We start from the raw sequence: 20,184 nt of genomic DNA on the forward strand, positions 1-20,184 counted from the left end.
ACGAAGGACAAAAAAAAATCAAAATTTGAATTTTTGACAGGCTTTGAACCAAGAAACACATTTTTTAGTGAAATTTTCGACATACATTGGCTAAAAAAAAAATTGTAATTAAAAAAAAATCCTTCGTTCAATAACTAGATAATGTTATTTCAAAGATTTGTACAAAATTTTAACTAAATCGCTTCATAACTTTTGGAGATATCGTGTCCACCGACTTAAAAAATAGAGTTTTGAGATAAACACGTATACCTGCGAAGCGCTCAACTGACGTGGGCTAATGGGCGGAACTTCTGAAGGGTCTATCTCCTAGAATCTTCCTCGAATCGACTTCAAATTGTAGGAGAGTATTTTAAACATACTGTACTATTTAATGAGACAAAAGAAAAATCGATTTTTTGAAATTTTCAAACCCACCTAACCCCTTAAGATTTGTTCGGCGTTCACTAGCTTCTCGATTCTGAATTGATGCAAGTTGATTTAGATAATTTCAGTAACTGGTGTGTCAATAATCGTCTACAGGTGAACATAAATAAGTGTTTCCAAATAACCTCTTTTAAGGTTAGGTTAGGTTCAAGCAGGTGTCAACTATGGGTCACAATCAGGCTCATAACCCATTGTGATGCCGCGTGTAAAACTTTTTCATATCTCTCCTAAGCCCAGTGTGTACATTTCAAAAATTTTAGAAGATCCTTGATTTCGACAGAACTAAGATCTTCCAATTGATTTAAGAATTGTCTACCTAAAATGGTGAGTCTACGTCTGATAGAGCAGGACTGCGGCACAAAAGGTGCCACTTATATCCAGCACGCCCCTGTCACATGTAAGTGAAATTATGCTCAAAATGCTTCTACTACTAGATCCTTAATTGAGTTTAATAAAATCTCTCTAAATATGTTGAAATAGATTTTTCAAAACCTATTGAAATTTTTGAATATTTATTACAAATAGTTTAATAGGACTTTTTTAATGCCTGTTAACTCTGAAATATGTCTACTTAGCCTATAAGAATCTATTATATTCATTGGCTTTGTAAATGAAAAAATAAATAAAATCAATAAATAAGTAAAATAAAATGTAGTATAAATAAAAATATTTGCTTAACGTGGAAGTCCACTTCCCCATGTCGTTGTCTAGCCAGCTTTGCACAGAAGGAATTAAGTGTAAGGTCCGACATCTGTGCAACGGATTGCTTCACCGACTCTGCCACTTCGGCCAACAACTCTCTTTCACTACTTGACTTCTTCTACGTTACTGTCTGGGCCCTCCTTATTAGTTCACCAAGAGGCGAGATAGCATCGCTGCTACTTTTTCAGCGTTCTCTATACTCAGTGTGTGGCTTAAACGTTAGCCTTATATACGTATATATAATATATATAATTGGCAAGTACACCCTTTCTGGGTGTTTGGCCGAGCTCCTCCTTCTATTTGTGGTGTGCGTCTTGATGCTGTTCCGCAAATGGAGGGACCTACAGCTTCAAGCCGACTCCGAACGGCAGATATTTTTTTTGAGGAACTTTTTCATGACAGAAATACTCTCGGAGGCTTGGCATTGCCTGCCGAGGAGCGACCGCTAATAGAAAAAAACTTATTCTTCATTTCGGTCTTTCACCGAGATTGGAACCTACGTTCTCTCTGAATTCCGAATGGTAGTCATACACCAACCCATTCAGCTACGTTAGCTTTGCATCGAATCAAATGCCAAGATATGTGAGGCCATCTTTTTAGACAATTCCCTGTGAACCGATTGTGATATTAATGACCTCTTGCACCACTGCCGTATGCAAACGGTGTTCAATATTTTGTTACAAACAGCTTTTCATACTCTCCCAAGTAGTGTCACGCATTTTAATCAATTAGAATTACCGATGTGTGCAAGGTTCATTGCCTCTTGCTGCTCATTGGCCACCTACTGGCTACAGAACTACACTTTTTGTTGACTTTCACTTATGTCATTCCTCATTTTTCATATTTTTGTTTTTATTTTTGAACTGCTTTTCGGTTACAAGTGTTCACGCATTCCATAAAATCAATCAACATCAGTGCACATCGACAGTTATTGCGGGCTGTCAAGTTGTACGTATATGTAATATGTGTATATGTGTGTATGTATATGTGTATGTATGCATAGGGTATTAGAAATTACGAAATGGAGAACGGTAAGGGGTTTTTTCATCAGTTTATTGTATTTTTGTTACCCTAGAGAAAAGTTTTGAAAACCATATACAGGGTGATTCAAAGAAAACTTTCCAAGCATACAACTGGCTTTAAAAACAACATAAAATAAAATAAAAAAGTATTTGGGTATTTCCCCACCTGCGCTATATTTTGACACTAGTAGAAATAATAAATATTCTCATCAATCATCATCGCCGTCAGCTGCACACCACCATCATTAGCATCATCATTGGCGTCACAGTCTTTAGCAAACTATAGCTTCCGCAGCTACATTCCTTCATATAACTCGATCATTAAACAGCTCCTTCCGATTGGCGTCACTCATTGTTTTTAGATCACCACAAAGTGCAGCCTCCCTTTCCGCGGTCCTTCTCTGCTACTTTTTTCCACCGATGGTCTGTGATACGTTATGCTAGTAGCTTTATTTTTTGGCATTCTCACCCGGTTTTCTTATTCTTTGACTCTTCATACATCTTACTGCATTTTCTATTTCTATAAGTATTCGAGCTCTTCGTAATTTTTCCTCGATATGCGCCATCTGCCATGCAACGTGGATTATATTTGTGTTATGTCTGATGTTTTAAAGTCCATACCTCGTAATCTTATGTAAAAAATGCCTGATTAGCGGCTTATATGTACATACAAAGCTTCTGCACTCTTGTTAATAGTCGGAATTTTAGTAGTTTCACATCACCTCCAGCGTTCGAAGAATTCTATGAAAGTGAACCAATTACACCCGAGAAAGTAGCAGTTCAAATGTCTAAATTGAAAACAAAGGAGTGCCGGTTTCAACCTAACAACAGCTGATATTCTTAAAAACCTAACATTTAAGACATTAATCAAGCTAACAACGATTATGAATGCACGCATCAGTTTAAAATATATTCCACTACAATGGAAAATTTCTGAAATTATGATTCCTAAACCAGAGAAAAGTGCCAATGAAGCAGCCTCATCACCCAATCTCACTACTCTCACTGCTGTGAGAAACTATTTTAGGGAAACTATTTTCCTCACATCTAAAACAATGATATCGCGAAAATAATTAGTACAAACTATTAGTACCAGCTACTACTCTACTCCTGAGTAGAGTGAACAAGGGAAAACAAAATTCATATCAAAACATCAGTTTGGGTTCAGAGAAAAACTTTCTACGATAGACCAAGTTTATAAAATAGTCCACACGATAGAAGAAGCTCTACAGAAAAATAGCATCCGCTCCGCAATTTTTGTAGATGTACAGGGTGAACGATATGAAGTGTTACCAACTTCACACTGCTTGTAAAACTGTAACTGTAAAACAGCTCATGACATCAGCGTCAAAATTGTTCTAATGACAGTTCAATATATTGTTTATAAGCCATCAAAAGGGTCTCAGTTTTGTTGAATTTTTTTCTCTGTGATAGCATTCAAACGTAATAGTGAGATTGCGTTATATTTGGCTGGAAAATCACAACCAGCCATTGTTCGTGAGCTCAGCCACCTCAAAGTGAATAAAATGTTTTTGTATCGCACTATAAAACGTTATAATGATACTGGTAGCAATGCAAAACGCTATAGAGGTGGACCAAAAAAAAACCGCAACAACGCCAGCAAAGGAGTTGTTGCGCTAGCACGAACGTAGCGAATTTCCTAACATTGTGTTTTCTGATAAAAAAAAATGTCCCAATTGAGCAGTTCATAAACACTCAAAACGATCGATTTTACTTAAAGAAAGTGTACTCCGCATCATCATACTCAGTATCTCCATATATGCAGTTTGGTTGGCTCACTTTTCCCATTCGCCACAAATACTTGCGAAAGGACCCATGTCCGGACAAAAACTGTGTGAGGTAATAGTTAACCTCGCCATGCTTTCTTTCTACCCACTTTTTTAGATCGGGTATTAGTCTCGCTGTCCATCTACCATACCGTTCAGAGTTCCATCTTGCCTGCCAAGTGTGAGCGTTTGAACTCTAATATCGGGGAAGCGTGGTACTGGGATTCCTGTGTTTTTTGCCTCCCATCTCCGTTTGCGCTCTTGTGCTAGAATATCTATAGGGATGGTTCCACTGATAACTAACACCGCTGCTTCAGATACTGTTCTGTATGACGAAGGTACTCTGAGAGCACAGGTGCGTTGCACAGATTGCAGAATTTTCCGCAGGCATTGCACCCTTAGCGAATCTGCCCATATTTCGCATCCGTTAAGAGAATCGAGTTCGTCGTGTCCATTAAAAGTTTTCGCTTGTTCTACGTTGGATCTCCAAGATTTGCCATGAGCTTACTTAACATGCCGCTTACTTTGGCAGCTCTTGTGGCAGCATTGTTTATATGCGCCCAGTAAGTTAGTCTTGTGTCTAATGTCACTCCTAGGTACTTGACCACTCTTTTTGTCGACAAAGTGGCATCAAGTACTTGTAAGTCTACTTCTAATGAGATACGTTTGTTCGTTAGAAGGATTAGCTCTGTTTTCTCTGTGGCCAACTTTAATCCATGATCTTCTAGCCATGTGTGGACTCGGATCATCACCTGATTTAACTTCCTTTTGGCTTCGTCGGTGTTTCTGCGTATCCCACTAAATGCACAGCCTCAGGCATCTCTATTTGAAGGATTTCATCGTAGCTTATATTCCAGAGTTCAGGTCCGAGTATTTATCCTTGGGCCGCACCTGCTGTTATTTGTTTAGTCTTACACCCTTCTCGCGTTTCGTATAAGAGCACGCGATTGCTGAGATAGCTACGAATAATCTTCAATAGATTATTCGGGATCTTGAATTTTACCTTTAAGGCTTCCATTACGTCGTCCCAGCTTAAACTCTTGAAAGCATTTCTAATATCCAGTGTAGCTAGTAATACTAAGCGTTTGGAGTATCGATTACCTGCCTGGGCATGTTCTACGCTAACTATTACATCTTGGATGGCTCCTAAGGTAGATCTGCCACTTCTAAAACCACGCTAAGCCTATGCTTTATCAGTGCCGTAGACCATGGACGTTCCAACAGGACTGGGCTTCAAGAATGGTTAAAAAATCATGTTCCACACTTCATTTCGTCACACAATGGCTTTCGAATTCGCCAGACGCAAATCCGATGGACTATTTCATCTGGTCCATTTTGGAGAGCAAGGTGAGGACTAAAAAATATGTCACTATGAATGCGCTGATGAAAGCGATTATACGAGAATAGGCCCAAATACCCCAAGATCACATTCGTGCAGCATGCAACTTATGTTTTGTCCGTTTGAAGGCTATAGTCAAGGCAAGAGGTGGTCATATCGAGCTGAAGTGAATATATGTTAAAATTGTAATCATTTTTTAGCAATTTTGTCTTTGAAATCATTAAAAACTAATTTAGCACAAAAAAGTGATGGTGTTTTGAATAGGTAACACTTCATATCGTTCACCTGTAGCACAGGCTTTCCATAAAGCCTGGCATGAGGGACTGATGTACAAACTTAAGACGTAGTGTCTTCCGATGCAGTTAACTGACCAATAATGTTTCTTATATCAACGATCGATGTTTTCGCATAAAACATGGACAGACCATATTCTTCACGGCAACATACTTGGGCCTATTCCGGACTTGTTGTACACAAAGAAATCTGATCACTTCCAAAATACTGTCAAATAACGATATTTGCAGATGATACCTGTGTACTCGCTATTGGTGAAAACGAGAGCGCTTTGATTAAGCAAACAACAAATTGGACTAGAACGCGGAAAGTAAGTCTTAATGTAACTAAATCGGGAAACGTAAATTTTACAAAAAAAAAAAAATTTATTCAAACCCGTTCGTATATTTTCTATAGACATTTCTCATGCCTGCACTGCAAAGTACTTGGGCATGAAGTTAGACGCCAAGCTGTGCTGTACCACACCAAAACCAAAGTTTGCTAAACTTAATTTAAAATAAAAAAATTTGTGCTGGCTTATCGGCAGAACGTCAAAGCTTCTTCTTCTTCATGAATAGCGCAGTAACGATTTTGGCCAAGTTTAACAAAGCGCGCCAGTCGTTTCTTTCTCGTGCTAACCGGCGTCAGAGAACTCGCCAAGTGAAGCCAAGTCCTTCAGCTGATCTTTCCAACGCAAAGGCAAACTTCCTCTTCCTCTGCTACTTTCAAAAACGCCGACGGGTCTTTATTCGCTGCGCTAGGTATATGTCACCGTAAATCTTTGGCACCGTAAATCTCTTGGATAACACTAGGTCCAAGCAATCCCCAAAAATTTATTAATTACTAAAACAAGAAAGAAAAAAGAAATATGAAATGTCTTTATTATTTTATTGTACAAAGCCAAACATCATTAGAATAACTGCCATAGCTAACTTCACCTTTCAAATTACTTATAAAGGGCGGTTAAATTTTAAGGCCCGATGTTAAATGTGAAACACACCTATACGTCAAATTTTTTTCTGCATTTGATGTGACATTTTTCAATTTCAGATTAATTCAATTTGAACCATAGAAAGAGGCATAATCGAGCAACGCGTTAAAGTTATTCAGGCTTATTATGAAAACGGGCGTTCAAATCAAAATGCATATCGCGCACTTCGTGATTTTTCGGTCAATTGAACCGTCCAAATGTGCGTACAATTGGAAAAATTGTGCAAAAGTTTGAGCAAACCGGGTCTGTAGGAGATGTGAAAACACCAGTGCATGCTCGTACAGCTCGTACTGCAGAAAATATTGCTGCTGTTCGTGATAGTGTGGTTTAAGAGCCGTTCACCTCAACTCGTCGTCGTGCCCAACAATTGCACCTCTCACGCTCATCGTTGATGAACATTATGCATAAAGACTTGCATTTACACGCTTACAAGGTACAATTGACTCAAAACCTAAAGCCTCTTGACCATTTCAAGCGTCGTCAATGGTCAGAATGGTGGCAGGAAATGGCGACAGTGAATGACCAATTTTGGAAGAAAATCATCTTCAGTGATGAGGCACATTTTCACCTCAGTGAATTCGTCAATAAGCAGAATTGCCGCATTTGAGCGAATGATAATCCAAGAGTGATTGCCGAAAAACCATGGCACCCACAAAGAGTGACTGTTTGGTGCAGTTTATGGGCCGGCGGCATCATTGGGCCGTATTTTTTCCAAAATGAGGCCGGTCAGGCAGTTACTGTGAATAGTGTTCGCTATCGTGAGATGATAACGAACTTTTTATGGCCCGAATTGGAAGATATGGATGTGCCACTTGTCACACAGCTAACGAAACAATGGCTCTTTTGCGCGATGGCCGAATAATCTCACGTCGCGGTGATGTCAATTGGCCACCAAGATCATGTGATTTGACACCGTTGGACTTCTTTCTTTGGGGTAATGTGAAAGAAAAGGTGTACATCGATAAGCCAGCAACAAGTCAAGAGCTAAAAGATGAGATAATTCGCCACATTAACGGCATAGAACCTCAATTAAGCCTCAGCGTCATCGAAAATTTGGACCATCGGATGGATGTGTGCCGCCGAGGTCGCGATATTTTATTCCATGTGTAATTGAGCTATAGCAATTTTAACATAGTAAAGAGAAATGACAATAATTTCTAAAAAAATTGTATTTATTCAAAATCAACACCACCCCTTGAAACTTAACCATCCTTTATAATAAAAAATTGATTCCAACAATATTTGTGTTTTATATTATCATTTTAATTTCTTAAGCTCCTAAAAATGTATCCGGTACAATGCCCCTGTACTCTGCAATCTCAAATATTATCCATGACGCATGGCGTTCGCCCTATATATAGAGGTATTTAATAAATTTTACCACCTTCTCAGGCTTTTTTAATGCGTATTTCAAATGATTTAAAGTTTACAACATCTAAGTAGCCAACTATGAGAAAGTTTAGTTTACCCAGAGTCATGGCGAAACCAAGAACACCCCAGTGAAGGATCGTAAGTTTTCTCTGCCCAAATTAAATACTCCATTTAGTGCGTCCTTTAATAGGCTACTCGCAGTCCCTGACTATTAGACTTTTCACTTTCTCAGCTTAGCTGTAATTTCATAAATTCTCAGATGGCTAGGGACTGTAAAATATTCATCTGTTACATTACCGTCAAGGTTCTCATGATCTGAAGTTTTATCCACTGAGCCATATTCTTTGCTCCCAAATGCAATCAGTTTTGGCGGCAAGGGTGGAGATTTGGATAGTGCCTTTGCATAGACACTTTACAGTCAGTGAATGCAGTAAAAATATAAATCGTTCTTTAGTGTACTGAGTTCGATAGACCTGTGTTAGATCGTTTTTTTATTCGATTTTTTTTTTATTATGTTTTTCGATCAAAACTGATTTACGATTTATTTTTTGATACATTTCTGGTGCCCAAAAGTACACTTCATTTCATGGTTTGCGAAATTTGGGCGTTGAAACAGAGTAAAACTAGTTTTTAGTTTACTAGTTCCTAAACTAGTTTTTCTCTCCCTCCTTTTCCCGAAAGTCTAGTAAAAAACTTCAATTTATATGAAACTAAAGCTTGAACTTTAAACATTTTGTTTTATTTGAAAAGGCGAGCCAAGAAGCACCGAGAGATTTGGTACCTCCTAAAACACTCTGGCTAAACATCCCATTGCATTCAAAGCTGTGGAGAGTAAAAAGGTCAAGGATAATCAAGGAGGAAAGGAGAGAAGTGGCAGAAAGAAGTAGATAGGATAGATCAGAGATAAAGACAGAGATAACTAGTCCTATGATAACTTTCTATAGGCAAATCTGAAAACATCCTCCATTTTGAGAGAACGAATTTGACTCATTCTCATGACTTCGGAACTCAAATTTCCTAGCCTTGCTCTAGCAAGCGCACGACACTCACAGAGAAAGTGCTCCCTGATATCTGCCTACTGCAAGCAAGACAGACACATCGGGTCCTCAATGATTCCAATAGTGGTCATATGCTGCCCCCATGGGTAGTGTCCTGTAATAATACCGACCATCAACCGATCGTCCTTTCTTTCAAGTTTTAGAAGAAAGTTCTACAATTTTCTGTTCGGACTTGTCACAAAACACTTTGAACTCAGCAATGCTCTAGACCGGACCATCGCTCCTTATGTAAATTGCATGCATAATCGCTGATCTAATTCGTGATTCCCGCAGAAGGGATTTCGATTATTGGTTCTGGTCACTGTGGGTAACCGCTGATCTCCAGTTGGCCGATTCATCGCTAATTGCATTTCCATGAACCCTGCGGTGTCCTGGAACCCATATAAGAACAAGCTTATTGTGTCTTGCAACAGAATTAAGCTTCTTCTTACATTCTTGAACAATACTTGAGGTTTACCTAGAGTTCTCCAAGGCCTGCAAGGCAGCCTGACTCTCATTAAAGACTTCAATCTGTTACCCCGTTCCAGCTACTCTCAATTATCTGTTCTGGTAGTTCAGAATGGCAGAAACAGTTACCATTCCTCCCAAAGCCTAATGATACTCATCACTATCGTTTGTGTACCCTCCGGCTCCAAAACCTATTTCATTCTTGGACACTCTGGATTACTCCATTTGATATCAAATTACCTTCGAAATGAAACTATGGGCATTAGATGCCAAGAACTTAGGCGCCAATTTGACGCTATAATAACCATATTTGTAAGCTCTAAAAGAATTAAAAAACTTCAAATAAAATAGCGTTAGTCCTTTAGGTCACCGATCTCACAAATTAGTTATAAGTCGGCCTCGGGTGGGTTATTAGCGTTATTTTACCGGAAAAATTAGTAATACTATACAAATTATTCGACCATCCCTTCGCGACCGCCAAAGAAGGCCTCTACATGCGAAAGGTAGCCATTTGACAAAAAATAGTCATAAACACTGAATGTCCTTAAATTTAAAGCCAGTAAAGCGAAAATATTAACGTTTTGTATTTGCTTACAGCTTACAAAAAATAGTTTACCACAAACAACAACAAAACACCCGCTACATATCGTGAAAGTATATCAAGTATGTGTGTGTGTATGCGTGTGTGTGTATGTGCGTAACTGCATTTACCATTTACCAGAAGTGAGCTCAGCCGCAATGAGTTGACATGAATGACATGTGACCTGTCGAAAAGTTCGCATGTAAGCGCAATCACAGAGCGGCGTACGTACCTACACATGCACATATTTACATGTGTATACAAACTACACAATGACTGAAATCTCAACGTACGAACTCACAGACAGCTGGTCATTTGAAAGGAGTGAATGACGAACAAACACACGAGCCTGAACGACTAACGGCTGTTGGATTGGATAGGAATGACAGCTGGATATGCGTGCAATGAATAAAAATTTAATATTTCCGCTATGTGCAACAACAAATACGTACATGTTTGTACTTACAATAACTGCACAAACATCGGCATGCAATATTTACAAAATATACTTTCATGACATTTTATTTATACGCGCATTCACTTTGATGGGAAAGGATAATAAATGGCAGCGCGCTTTCATTCACCTCAGTCAGATTGTGAGTTGTTGTTGTCGCTGCAATTGTTGGAGTTTGCGGTGTAGTTGGCAAGCAACTATTCGCGGCCAGCAAATCCATCAACTGGCATTGGATAAACTTCCGCACACTGGCGGCTGACTTTCACATTGGCGATAGCACCACGACGATTCTGCTTGCCATTTGCCATTGACGGCATTTAAAGTGGGAGTAATTAAAAGTGGCAAAAGTATTTGAAGGGCGAGCATTGAATTTTAACTGACTGCAATAAAAAATGTTTAAATTTATAACTTAGCGAATTTAAGTAGTTCAATGACTGGCTAGGTTAGGTTAGGTTAGGGTAAATGTATGTTGGTGTAAGAGCCCACTTGGAAAAAAATGAAATTCTTTGATTGTAATGCTATATAGAGGAAAAATTGAGGGAGAGGGGCCAAACAGGGGGAAAAAAGAAGGAAAGGGGCTGTGGATTGAAGTAGCATGACGATCAAACGGTTTTTGAAGTGAAACTTCTTAGGCGTCGATGGACGAGCGAGAATGGAGAGTAAAATTTCAAGGCCATGCAACGTTTTGAGCATTTTCGTTCCGCGAAAGAGAAAAAAGATATAAGGTACAGGAAAAGGAGAGAGAGAGCTATACCTTGTATATGTTTTAGATACACTATAGGTTTTTTTTTCTTGAGTTTTTCCTTGTGGTTGCTAATTTCTAATGAGAAAAAACACTGCCTACTTTTTGGCGCTTGTTTGTTGGTGCAAACTTGTAGGAAATATATTTTTGGTGCCTACTTTTTGGCGTTATATTTCCTTGGTGTCTACTCTTTGGGGCGTTTTTTAGACCCAATTTTTTTGGCGTTTACCTCACCACGTCAGTGTGGGACTCTAGCCCGAACTAAATCTCCTACCGTCAAAGTACCGATCCCCCGTACTGCCGATAAGTAATTCGTCGACAGGCCATTTGAGTACTAGACTCTAAGTTTCTGTTCTAATGCAATACGTCGAACGTAGCATCTGCTTGTGACCACCCACTGCTTACATCATTTGATAAGAGAGCCACTCCTGTCGCATCAGTACTCCCCCACTCGCCATGTCCCAGAATTTTCGAGTTTGTTAACTTATACACTTTCTTGGCGTGCGCATATCTTCGCCTTGCCTGCAAACTGTACCGAAGTTGCTGCATTACAGGCAAATTAAGTAGCAAATTTCAGGCAAATTTTAATTCATCTCCTTCAAAATATGGCCGGCCTGAAGCAACACAGATGTACCAACGTTTAACCCAGGGATGGCCTTCAGCTCCTTCATCGTATTCTCTTTTATCTCCTCTATCGACTGAAATATTCTTCAATGAAGTGGTAACTCTAACTTGGGAAACAAAAAGAAGTCTCACGGAGCCATATCAAGTGAATACGGTGCTTGCACGACGGGATTTACTTAGTTTTGGTCAAATAATCCAGCACAATTTGAGCTCGGTGCGATGACGTGTTATCCTCATATTATCCTCATGCTGCTTTAAGGGGAAACAACGAGCCGAGATTGGTTCCGTCGCTTCTAAGACGGTAATTTTAATGTTCACGGCCGTCTGCGTGAAGGAAGGCCAAGAACCTTCGAAGACGCTGAATTGGAGGCATTGCTCAATGAGGATCCGTGACAAACGCAATAAGAGCTTGCTTCAGTATTAGGAGTTACCCGCCAATCCATTTCCAAGCGATTGCATGCTTTGGGAATGATTCAGATACAGGGGACTTGGGTTCCTTGTGAGCTAAAACCAAGGGATGTTGAACGTCGTTTTTTCGCCTGTGAACAACTGCTCCAGCGGCAAAAAATGAAGGGTTTCCTTGATCACATCGTGACGGGTGATTAAAAATGGATTCATTACAGCAATCCAAAGAAAAAAAGTCATGGGGACTACCCGGCCATGCTTCTACGTCGTCGCCTCGGCCGAATATTCACGCTGCAAAGGCTATGCTATGTATTTGGTGGGATCATGTTGGTGTTATTTATTATGAACTGTTAAAACCAAGCGAACCAATGAGTGGGGTTCGGTATCGACTTAATTTGATGCGATTGAGGCGAGCACTGCGCGAGAAGCGGCCGTTATACGCGGGGAGGCATGAAAAAGTGATTCTACAACATGATAACGCCTCGGCCTCTTATTTCAGAATAAAGTTGTATATATTTTCATCAAAAAAACAGTGTGAACCTAGTTGCGCACCTAATATTTGGAGTCCGCCTAAGAGTGTAGGTCTCTTCGTTTCTGGAACAAAATCAAGACACATACCACAAATAGGAAGAGACTAGCTAGGCCAAACACTCCACAATATTTGGTTCCAGCAAGGCGGCTCTACTTGCCAAACAGCCGTGAAACAGCTATGTCGTCGTTTCGGTGAGCGATTTATCTCTCGACTCGGAAGAGTGGGTTGGCCACCAAAGTCATTTGATATCACACCTTTGAACTTTTGAAGTGAAAACTTCTTTAGAATCGTTGGGAGTGATTTGAGACTCGATGAAACGAAAAAGCGACACCAAAAAGAAGAAGAAAAAAGATATACGTATATATATGTATGTATAGAAAATGCTTCATTACCAGGCACACAGAAGGATGGCATAAGCAAATTTAAATTTGTGAATTTATATATGTATGTATATATGCGGATATATGTATATATGTTGTGTGTATGTACATATGTGCCTCGCCACAGCAAAACATACGGTAAAATTTCTCAAGAAATCCAGCGCGCATTCATAGGCACAGCGCACATTCATAGGCACAGCATTGCATGTACAGTAGGGCGGGTCGATTTAAAAATCGCTCATTGCTCTACGAAAATCATATTCTAGGGATCAAAATAAGAAACTTTGCCGAAGGAACCATACCTCTAAAACGAATTCTGATGTCCCCCAATTTCAAAATATCACCATTTTTGGCCTTTACATGAAAAAATCAGCTAAATGGCTATGTTTTTTCTTTATTTTTATTTATTTATAATATTATCTATTTTTTCTCTTAAGAAATTTATTTAGTCAGAACATATGTAAATGAATGAATGTGAGTTATAGAAAAGAAACTAAAAAGTTCGACCCATATTGGGGGACATCAGAAATCGTTTTAGAGGTATGGTTCCTTCGGCAAAATTTCTTATTCTGATCCCTAGAATATGATTTTCACAGAGCAATGGGCGATTTTTTTGCCTTCCCACAAATCGACCCGGCCTAATGTACAGTAACCTTGAACAGGCAGCTGCGGTTGTCGAGCATTTAGAAACATATATTTACATACATATATGGGTGCAAACATATTTACGGAGCCGCGGGCACTCGACTTGACAAAAATTGAATATTGGCAAATAATTCTACGCGAAATATTCCAATATTGACTATTTTCGAATTGTCGAGAAAATTAGCATATGGGCGGCTCGTTTTATGAATGAAAGTACTTGCTCTTAGAACTATGAGCTCGAATTTATAAATCAATTTTTTGATGATGAGTTTTTGTTGCACAGTACAATAGTTGAAACTGTTCGGCGCCGCCGCGACTGTTCAGCGCTATGGCAACTAGGATGATGGCCGCTACGCCTGCGCCTATTAATGCATTTTGTTCTTGTAGTCGCTAGGCATAGAATTTTAGCTTTGGACGACATACGCATTTACAGGAATAAAGTGAGTGGCCTGTGTGTGCGGTTGTATGTAGATGCATATGTGTATATTAATAAGCATTGTTTTGCTGGAAGTTCAGAACACAAATATGTATGTACGTACATAGGCTAGGCCATAGTATAGCATACATACATATGTATAAAAAATTCAAACCAAGCGTCCTACGAATGTTTGCGTGTATGTTAGTACGTCTGTGTGACTTATATTAGAAAAGATTACGATAAAGTTCCAATGATTTTAAGTGGCGATTTTAACGTAAATTTTGCATTGGACACAGCGGTTCCTTTAATTGACGTTCTCAATACAACATTTAATTTAAAAATGTGTAACAATCGCACTGAATCGACAACACGATCAAAAACAACCATTGACGCGGTATTTCAAAGATATGTTGACAACATCGAAACCAAAGCATTTGTATCATATTTTAGCTATCATAAGCCACTCGTATCATTTGTTGAAATTGAAAACATTGAGGATGAATAACAATAAAATGAAGAAAATAAAATATGAACTTTATAGCAATATTATAATGAACCTATAATTATCCTGCTCCTAATGCTGCTTTTGTCTCATTCTCTCTCAGTTTGTTTTACGGAAGGTTTCACTTCTATCGCGTCTAACCGTTAGACTGGTATTTTTTTTTGTGAGGGTATATAAAGCCTAAATGATTTGCAAATAAACCAGCTTCGATTGAGGCATTGGAAGCCAACATTACTAAAGTTATTCACGATTTACCCCCAGTCATTCAAAATTGGTGTTTACAAATAGCCGAATCACGGCGCAGTTGAAGCCAACATTTGAAAGGTATTACCTTTAAAAAATAAATGTCATGAATGGCTCTACTCAAAAATAATTACCGGTAGATACCTATAAAATGAGACTTTTTTCAATTTCAAAAAATTATTAACAAAAAATGATAGAAATTTAATCTTCAAAATAATAGCCATCGCTAGCGACACATTTTTCCCATCTCTCAGGCAATTTGTGGATGCCGCGCCGAAAAAATTGGACGTCTTTGGCCGCAAACCAATCATTGAGCCAATTTTTGGCTTCTTCGTGAGAATTGAAGCGCTGCTCGGAAAGTGCGTGGCCCATCGATGCAACCAAATGATAATCAGAAGGCGCCAAGTGTGGTGAGTGAGCCGCATGCACCAGCGGTTCCCAATCGTACGTCTCCACCAAATCCCGGCTCGCTCTTGTTCGATGTGGTGGTGCTTTGTCATCAAGTCAGTTCATGCGGCACGCATCTTCCGACTATTTCAAATGTTTGGAAATGGTTTTTTGGGTCACTCCCAACTGCCCTGCCATCATTTCTTGCGTTTGACCATCATCTTCATCCAACAATGCTTGCAATTCGGCGTCCTCAAACGTTTTCGGTGGTCCGCGTTCTCCACGCTAAAATCACCACTTCGGAATTTTTCAAACCACCTGAAGCACTGTGCTCGACTAAGAGCATGTCCACCATAAGCTTCTATAAGCATTTGAGGAGCTTGAGAAGGGATTTTCTTCAATTGATAACAGAAAATCAACAATGTCCGCAAATCGTAGTTTGAAGGCACGAAATTCGTCATTTTTAAGAGCGACAAAAATGCATTGTTGTGTGAAATGTAACAAATAATGAACTGAATATTATTGACAGATGACAGACGAAAAAACAAGACATTTGGGAAGGTTTAAAAATTCTCCAAGCGACATCTGTGGACTAATAGCTGAAAGTCTTATTTCCTAGGTATCTACCAAGATTGTCCAATTAATTTGCATTTCGGTTGTTTTAATTCAATTTAAAATCCGATATCTTTAAATTGATCACCCTTTATTAGAATAAAATTTGTATTGGCTATACGACTATATGACAATGTATTAGTTCACAGCAGCTTTTATAAACCCCGGCGAATATTTTACGACAAAAATATGTATTTCTTGTAAATTTTACCACCAACAAATCAAGTCATCCCGGTTGAAAATCAAACAGTATAGTTTTTAAGGGGTAACACCACTGTAGAAATTTCAAAAAATTGATTTTTTTTATAAGCTTAAAAAATTCTTTGAAACTTTTAAAATACAGAACAAAAAGTTGTATACGTTACCGAAGTCTATTTCATAAATATTTTAAGCTTTTAACCAAGCGTTAGTGACTGCTACCTAACGACTTCTCCAAATTTCCAAACTTTAAACGCGTTTTTCTCAAAACACGTTTTCTGAAATTGGCACGCAGCATAACTCAAACAATTTTAAATATTTTTAATCAGGTTTTTCACTACGTCTGTATAATAACCTTCTTAAGAGAAGAGCGTAGGGGATTTTCGATAGATTAATTTAAACGATTGTTATAATTATTTAAGTGCCGTTTTTTTAGTCCAAAATAGAGTTTTTTCCTTCAAATGCTTGCTAATTCCACAAAAATAAATATTTTTTAAATCCCCTACGTGTTTCTCTAGCTATTCTTATCTAGATTAAGAAAAAAAATGTTTGTTTGTTCCAGATTAAAATTTGCACCCTCTGTGCTGCGTGCCGCGGAGCTCTTTCAAGAGAAACCACATTACAAAAATGTCTCCTATGCCGCCATTTTGTAAAATTTTTCGATCAAACTTTGTAGTTTTGTATTTTAGTATATAAGTAATAACTTCCCAAATCAGAGTGATTGTTTTCCCTTTCCTTCTATACAAAAAAATTCTTTAAAAATCGTGTTTATTTTACGCGTGTACAGTGGTGTTACCCCTTAATGCCTTTCATTAAACGCAATTCTAGACACATTTTTCTTCCTAGAATTTTTCAGAAGAGCAAAATTTAAATTTAAAAATCTTAAAAATATATTAGCTGACGCAAAGAGAATTATATTAATTCTTGATGTAAATAAAACATGCGTTAAAAGTGCCACCAGACGAACATTAACCAACAACTCTCTGCATTCAAAAATGAAATTTTTGAAGCTGATGCTATATCTTCTATTTCTTATAGGACCAAGCTTTTGGGGCCTTATCAATCCACAATGGAATATGTGTAATAAAGGGCGACGTCAGTCACCGATAGACGTAGTGCCAGACAAATTACTATTCGACCCATACCTGCGGCCGTTGCACATCGATAAGCACAAGGTAAGAGATGAAAAGTTATGAAACTATTTTTACTATAAAAAAAACTTATATTTTAAGTATGATTTTTTCACAAATTCTTGGTATGAAAATTCCTCCATCCCTTCTACTTTGTAAGAAAAAAATTTCAATATATGGCATATTTTAACATTTCTCAAAAAGTTTATGTAATTGTACGCACATATGAAAAACATTTTTAAATGTCTGTCTTATTCTCCTTTAGTTTTTATTCCACATCATTTTATCGCATACTTTTATAGATTGGTAATCATTTTTAGAATCTTTTGCAGAGTCATATTTCTGTTCCGGTCTTAGTACAAGCGCAAATAGTGTAGACTCTTAGATAAAATGTTGATTATACCCGAAACAGTAAGACATTATGACATAGAAGATATTTCGTAATTTCTCATGCGTCCATTTCCCAATAACTAAACGAAGTCACCTATAAACTGACTTGTTTAACCTAAAAGGCCTTTGTTAGTCACAGTCTCAACTGAATTAAAATCAGCTGCAACTTTTTTTAAAGCTGCAAATTCACATAAAGTAGCCGACGTCTCATTGCCGAAATCCTGTCCCAGTAGGTAGAACCATCTGGCATAAATGCTAATTCAGTCTGATATGAACGATGAAGTAGTCGGTGAAACATCTGAAGTCAGCAACTAGCCACTCCTCCTAAATCAGTATATGAAATTTATTGAAAACAAAAGGCGACTTTTTATTATTCCCAAAAAATATTTATTTAATCAAGAAATCCATTTGAAGGGGGCCAAGGACACAGATTTATGTAATACCTATACTTGTGTTAGCATTTTTCTCCAATTCTTAAGGTATTTCTCTGGTATGTCGCTAAGCTCTTCCGGCGATGCAGTCTTTACCTCCTCAAACGTGACAATTCTCCATCCTTCCGTGTGTCTTTTCACTTTTGAAGGCAAGTAAAAGTCACAGGGGTTTAAGTTCGGTCAATATGATATCTGTGCTATAATTAAGATATTGCTTTGGTAAAAAAATACAGATTCTTGCCAACATTCTTTTGGCATAACTTTATTAACTCGTATCTTCCCGATAGGTAATTTTTGTCAAACAAGGCGATGAAGTAACCAATCTCCACAAAATAAAAGATGGAGTGCGTCAAGGTTATGTCCTAGATCCCATATTATACCTGCTATTCGCGCATGATCTGATTGCCTCATCAGGTGCCATAATCGGAATATTACCCGATGATACAGTTGCCCTAGCTGTAGACGAAGTCGCAAACAAAGCATCTCTAAATTGCGAACTTCTCGATAATTTTACCCAAGAGCTACAAAATTGGTGTATCAAAGCATACGAGACTTAATCAAGTAACATTTAGAACCTGACGTGAACACTGTGCTCCAATAAAGCTCAATGGCATCGAGATCCCACAGGCATTCATATGGCCTCAAAACTCATTTGGAAAACTCACATCTTCACCAAAAGAAAAGCTTTGGGTTTAAAACTTAATTCTCTCTACTGGTTACTAACCAAAAAATCCCAATTGGCGCTACATAACAAAATCCTCTTGTAAAAGACCAGTCGCAAACCCAACTTGGACATACGGTGCCCAGCTATGGAGTACTTCAGCCAACGCAAATATCGAAATACTACAGAGAATTCAGCCTAAAATACTCTGGGAGTTAATAAATTTTCCGTTGTATGTCTCCAACGCCCAAATTCACGGGGATCTCAAAATACCGACTGTTAAAGAGGAAATAAAAAACACAGCAAAAAATAAGCTAAAGACGATTTCATCACAAAACGAGAGTATTGAGGTTCCCTTGAGAATCTGTGGTCTACTCTTCGAAAAATGGGCCTCGCGTCAACTGAGCGAGCGCTGGGCTAGTGCGCAAACATGCAAAGTCGCGAGATCCTTCTGGAAATGGGTAGGACGGGTGCGCTCGAGGGGACTTCTAGTGCTAACGAAGCCGAAGCTCTCGAATTTGGTAGGTGTCCTTATTGGACATTGTTCGGTAGGTGTCCACGCGACGACACGTAGGATAGCTTCAAGTTCTCCTGTGTGGCGGATGAGTTGAAATTATTTTAGTAACTTCTTCTCAGCTGCCCTGCTCTCGCCGGGCAAAGATTTAGACTTCTGGGCTCTCACTTTTCTGCTGCACCTGCAGATATCTCTGGTTTCAATATCACACACCAGGGGAAATTCATCAGTAGCTTGAATCGTTAATAACAATGCACTTCAATTAGCCACCGTTGGTCGTCATTCGCTAATCCAAAGCCCCTTCTTTTTTTTTACTTGGCTGCAATGCGACCGGCGTAGCCGAATAGGTTGGTGCGTGACTACCATTCGGGAGTGCGTAGGTTTGAATCTTCGTGCGTGAACATCAAATAATAGAAAACCGCTTTTTTATAATTCCGGTCGCCCTCAGCAGGCAAAGGCAAGCCTACGAGTGTATTTCTCCCATGAAAAAGCTCTTGATAAAAGGCATTTGGCGTTCGGAGTTGGCTGAAAATTTTAGGTCTCTCCATTTGAGGAACAACATCAAGATGAACACCACAAATAGGAGGAGGAGCTCGCCAAACACTTAACAGACGTGTCCGCGCCAATTATTTATTTATTTTATGCTGCGGTACTTGGCTGCGTTATAGCCCATAAACACCAACTAATTCTTCTATTCTGATTTTGAAGAAAGTTGGCCTACCTTACTTGTAGCATTGAGTAAGTAGGTAGGTAGGTTAGATGGCAAGAATAGCCCAGACTACAAATAGCACTCACGTGCCGTTTTGATACCATAATGTGGACCACTACCTGCGCAAAAAAAAATTTAGGGAAGAGAGAACAGTCTACAGCCATCCAGTGCTGTTGATGTAGTGGAGGAGAGAAAAGGGATCTAGGCTGGGGAA

At 38.7% G+C, this 20,184-nt stretch overlaps 1 protein-coding gene across 1 annotated transcript in view; it reads left to right on the plus strand.

Annotated features, from left to right (window-relative positions):
- LOC129236982 (carbonic anhydrase-related protein 10) overlaps positions 1-20,184 on the plus strand; it is a 143,883-nt gene that overhangs the window by 101,439 nt on the left and 22,260 nt on the right. The window contains exon 3 of the mRNA XM_054871326.1: positions 17,174-17,310. Coding sequence (XP_054727301.1) covers positions 17,174-17,310 — 137 coding nt within the window. The remainder of the gene's footprint in view (positions 1-17,173; positions 17,311-20,184) is intronic.

Source organism: Anastrepha obliqua, chromosome 2, assembly GCF_027943255.1.
Source record: "Anastrepha obliqua isolate idAnaObli1 chromosome 2, idAnaObli1_1.0, whole genome shotgun sequence".
In the NCBI taxonomy this organism is placed as follows: Eukaryota; Metazoa; Arthropoda; class Insecta; order Diptera; family Tephritidae; genus Anastrepha; species Anastrepha obliqua.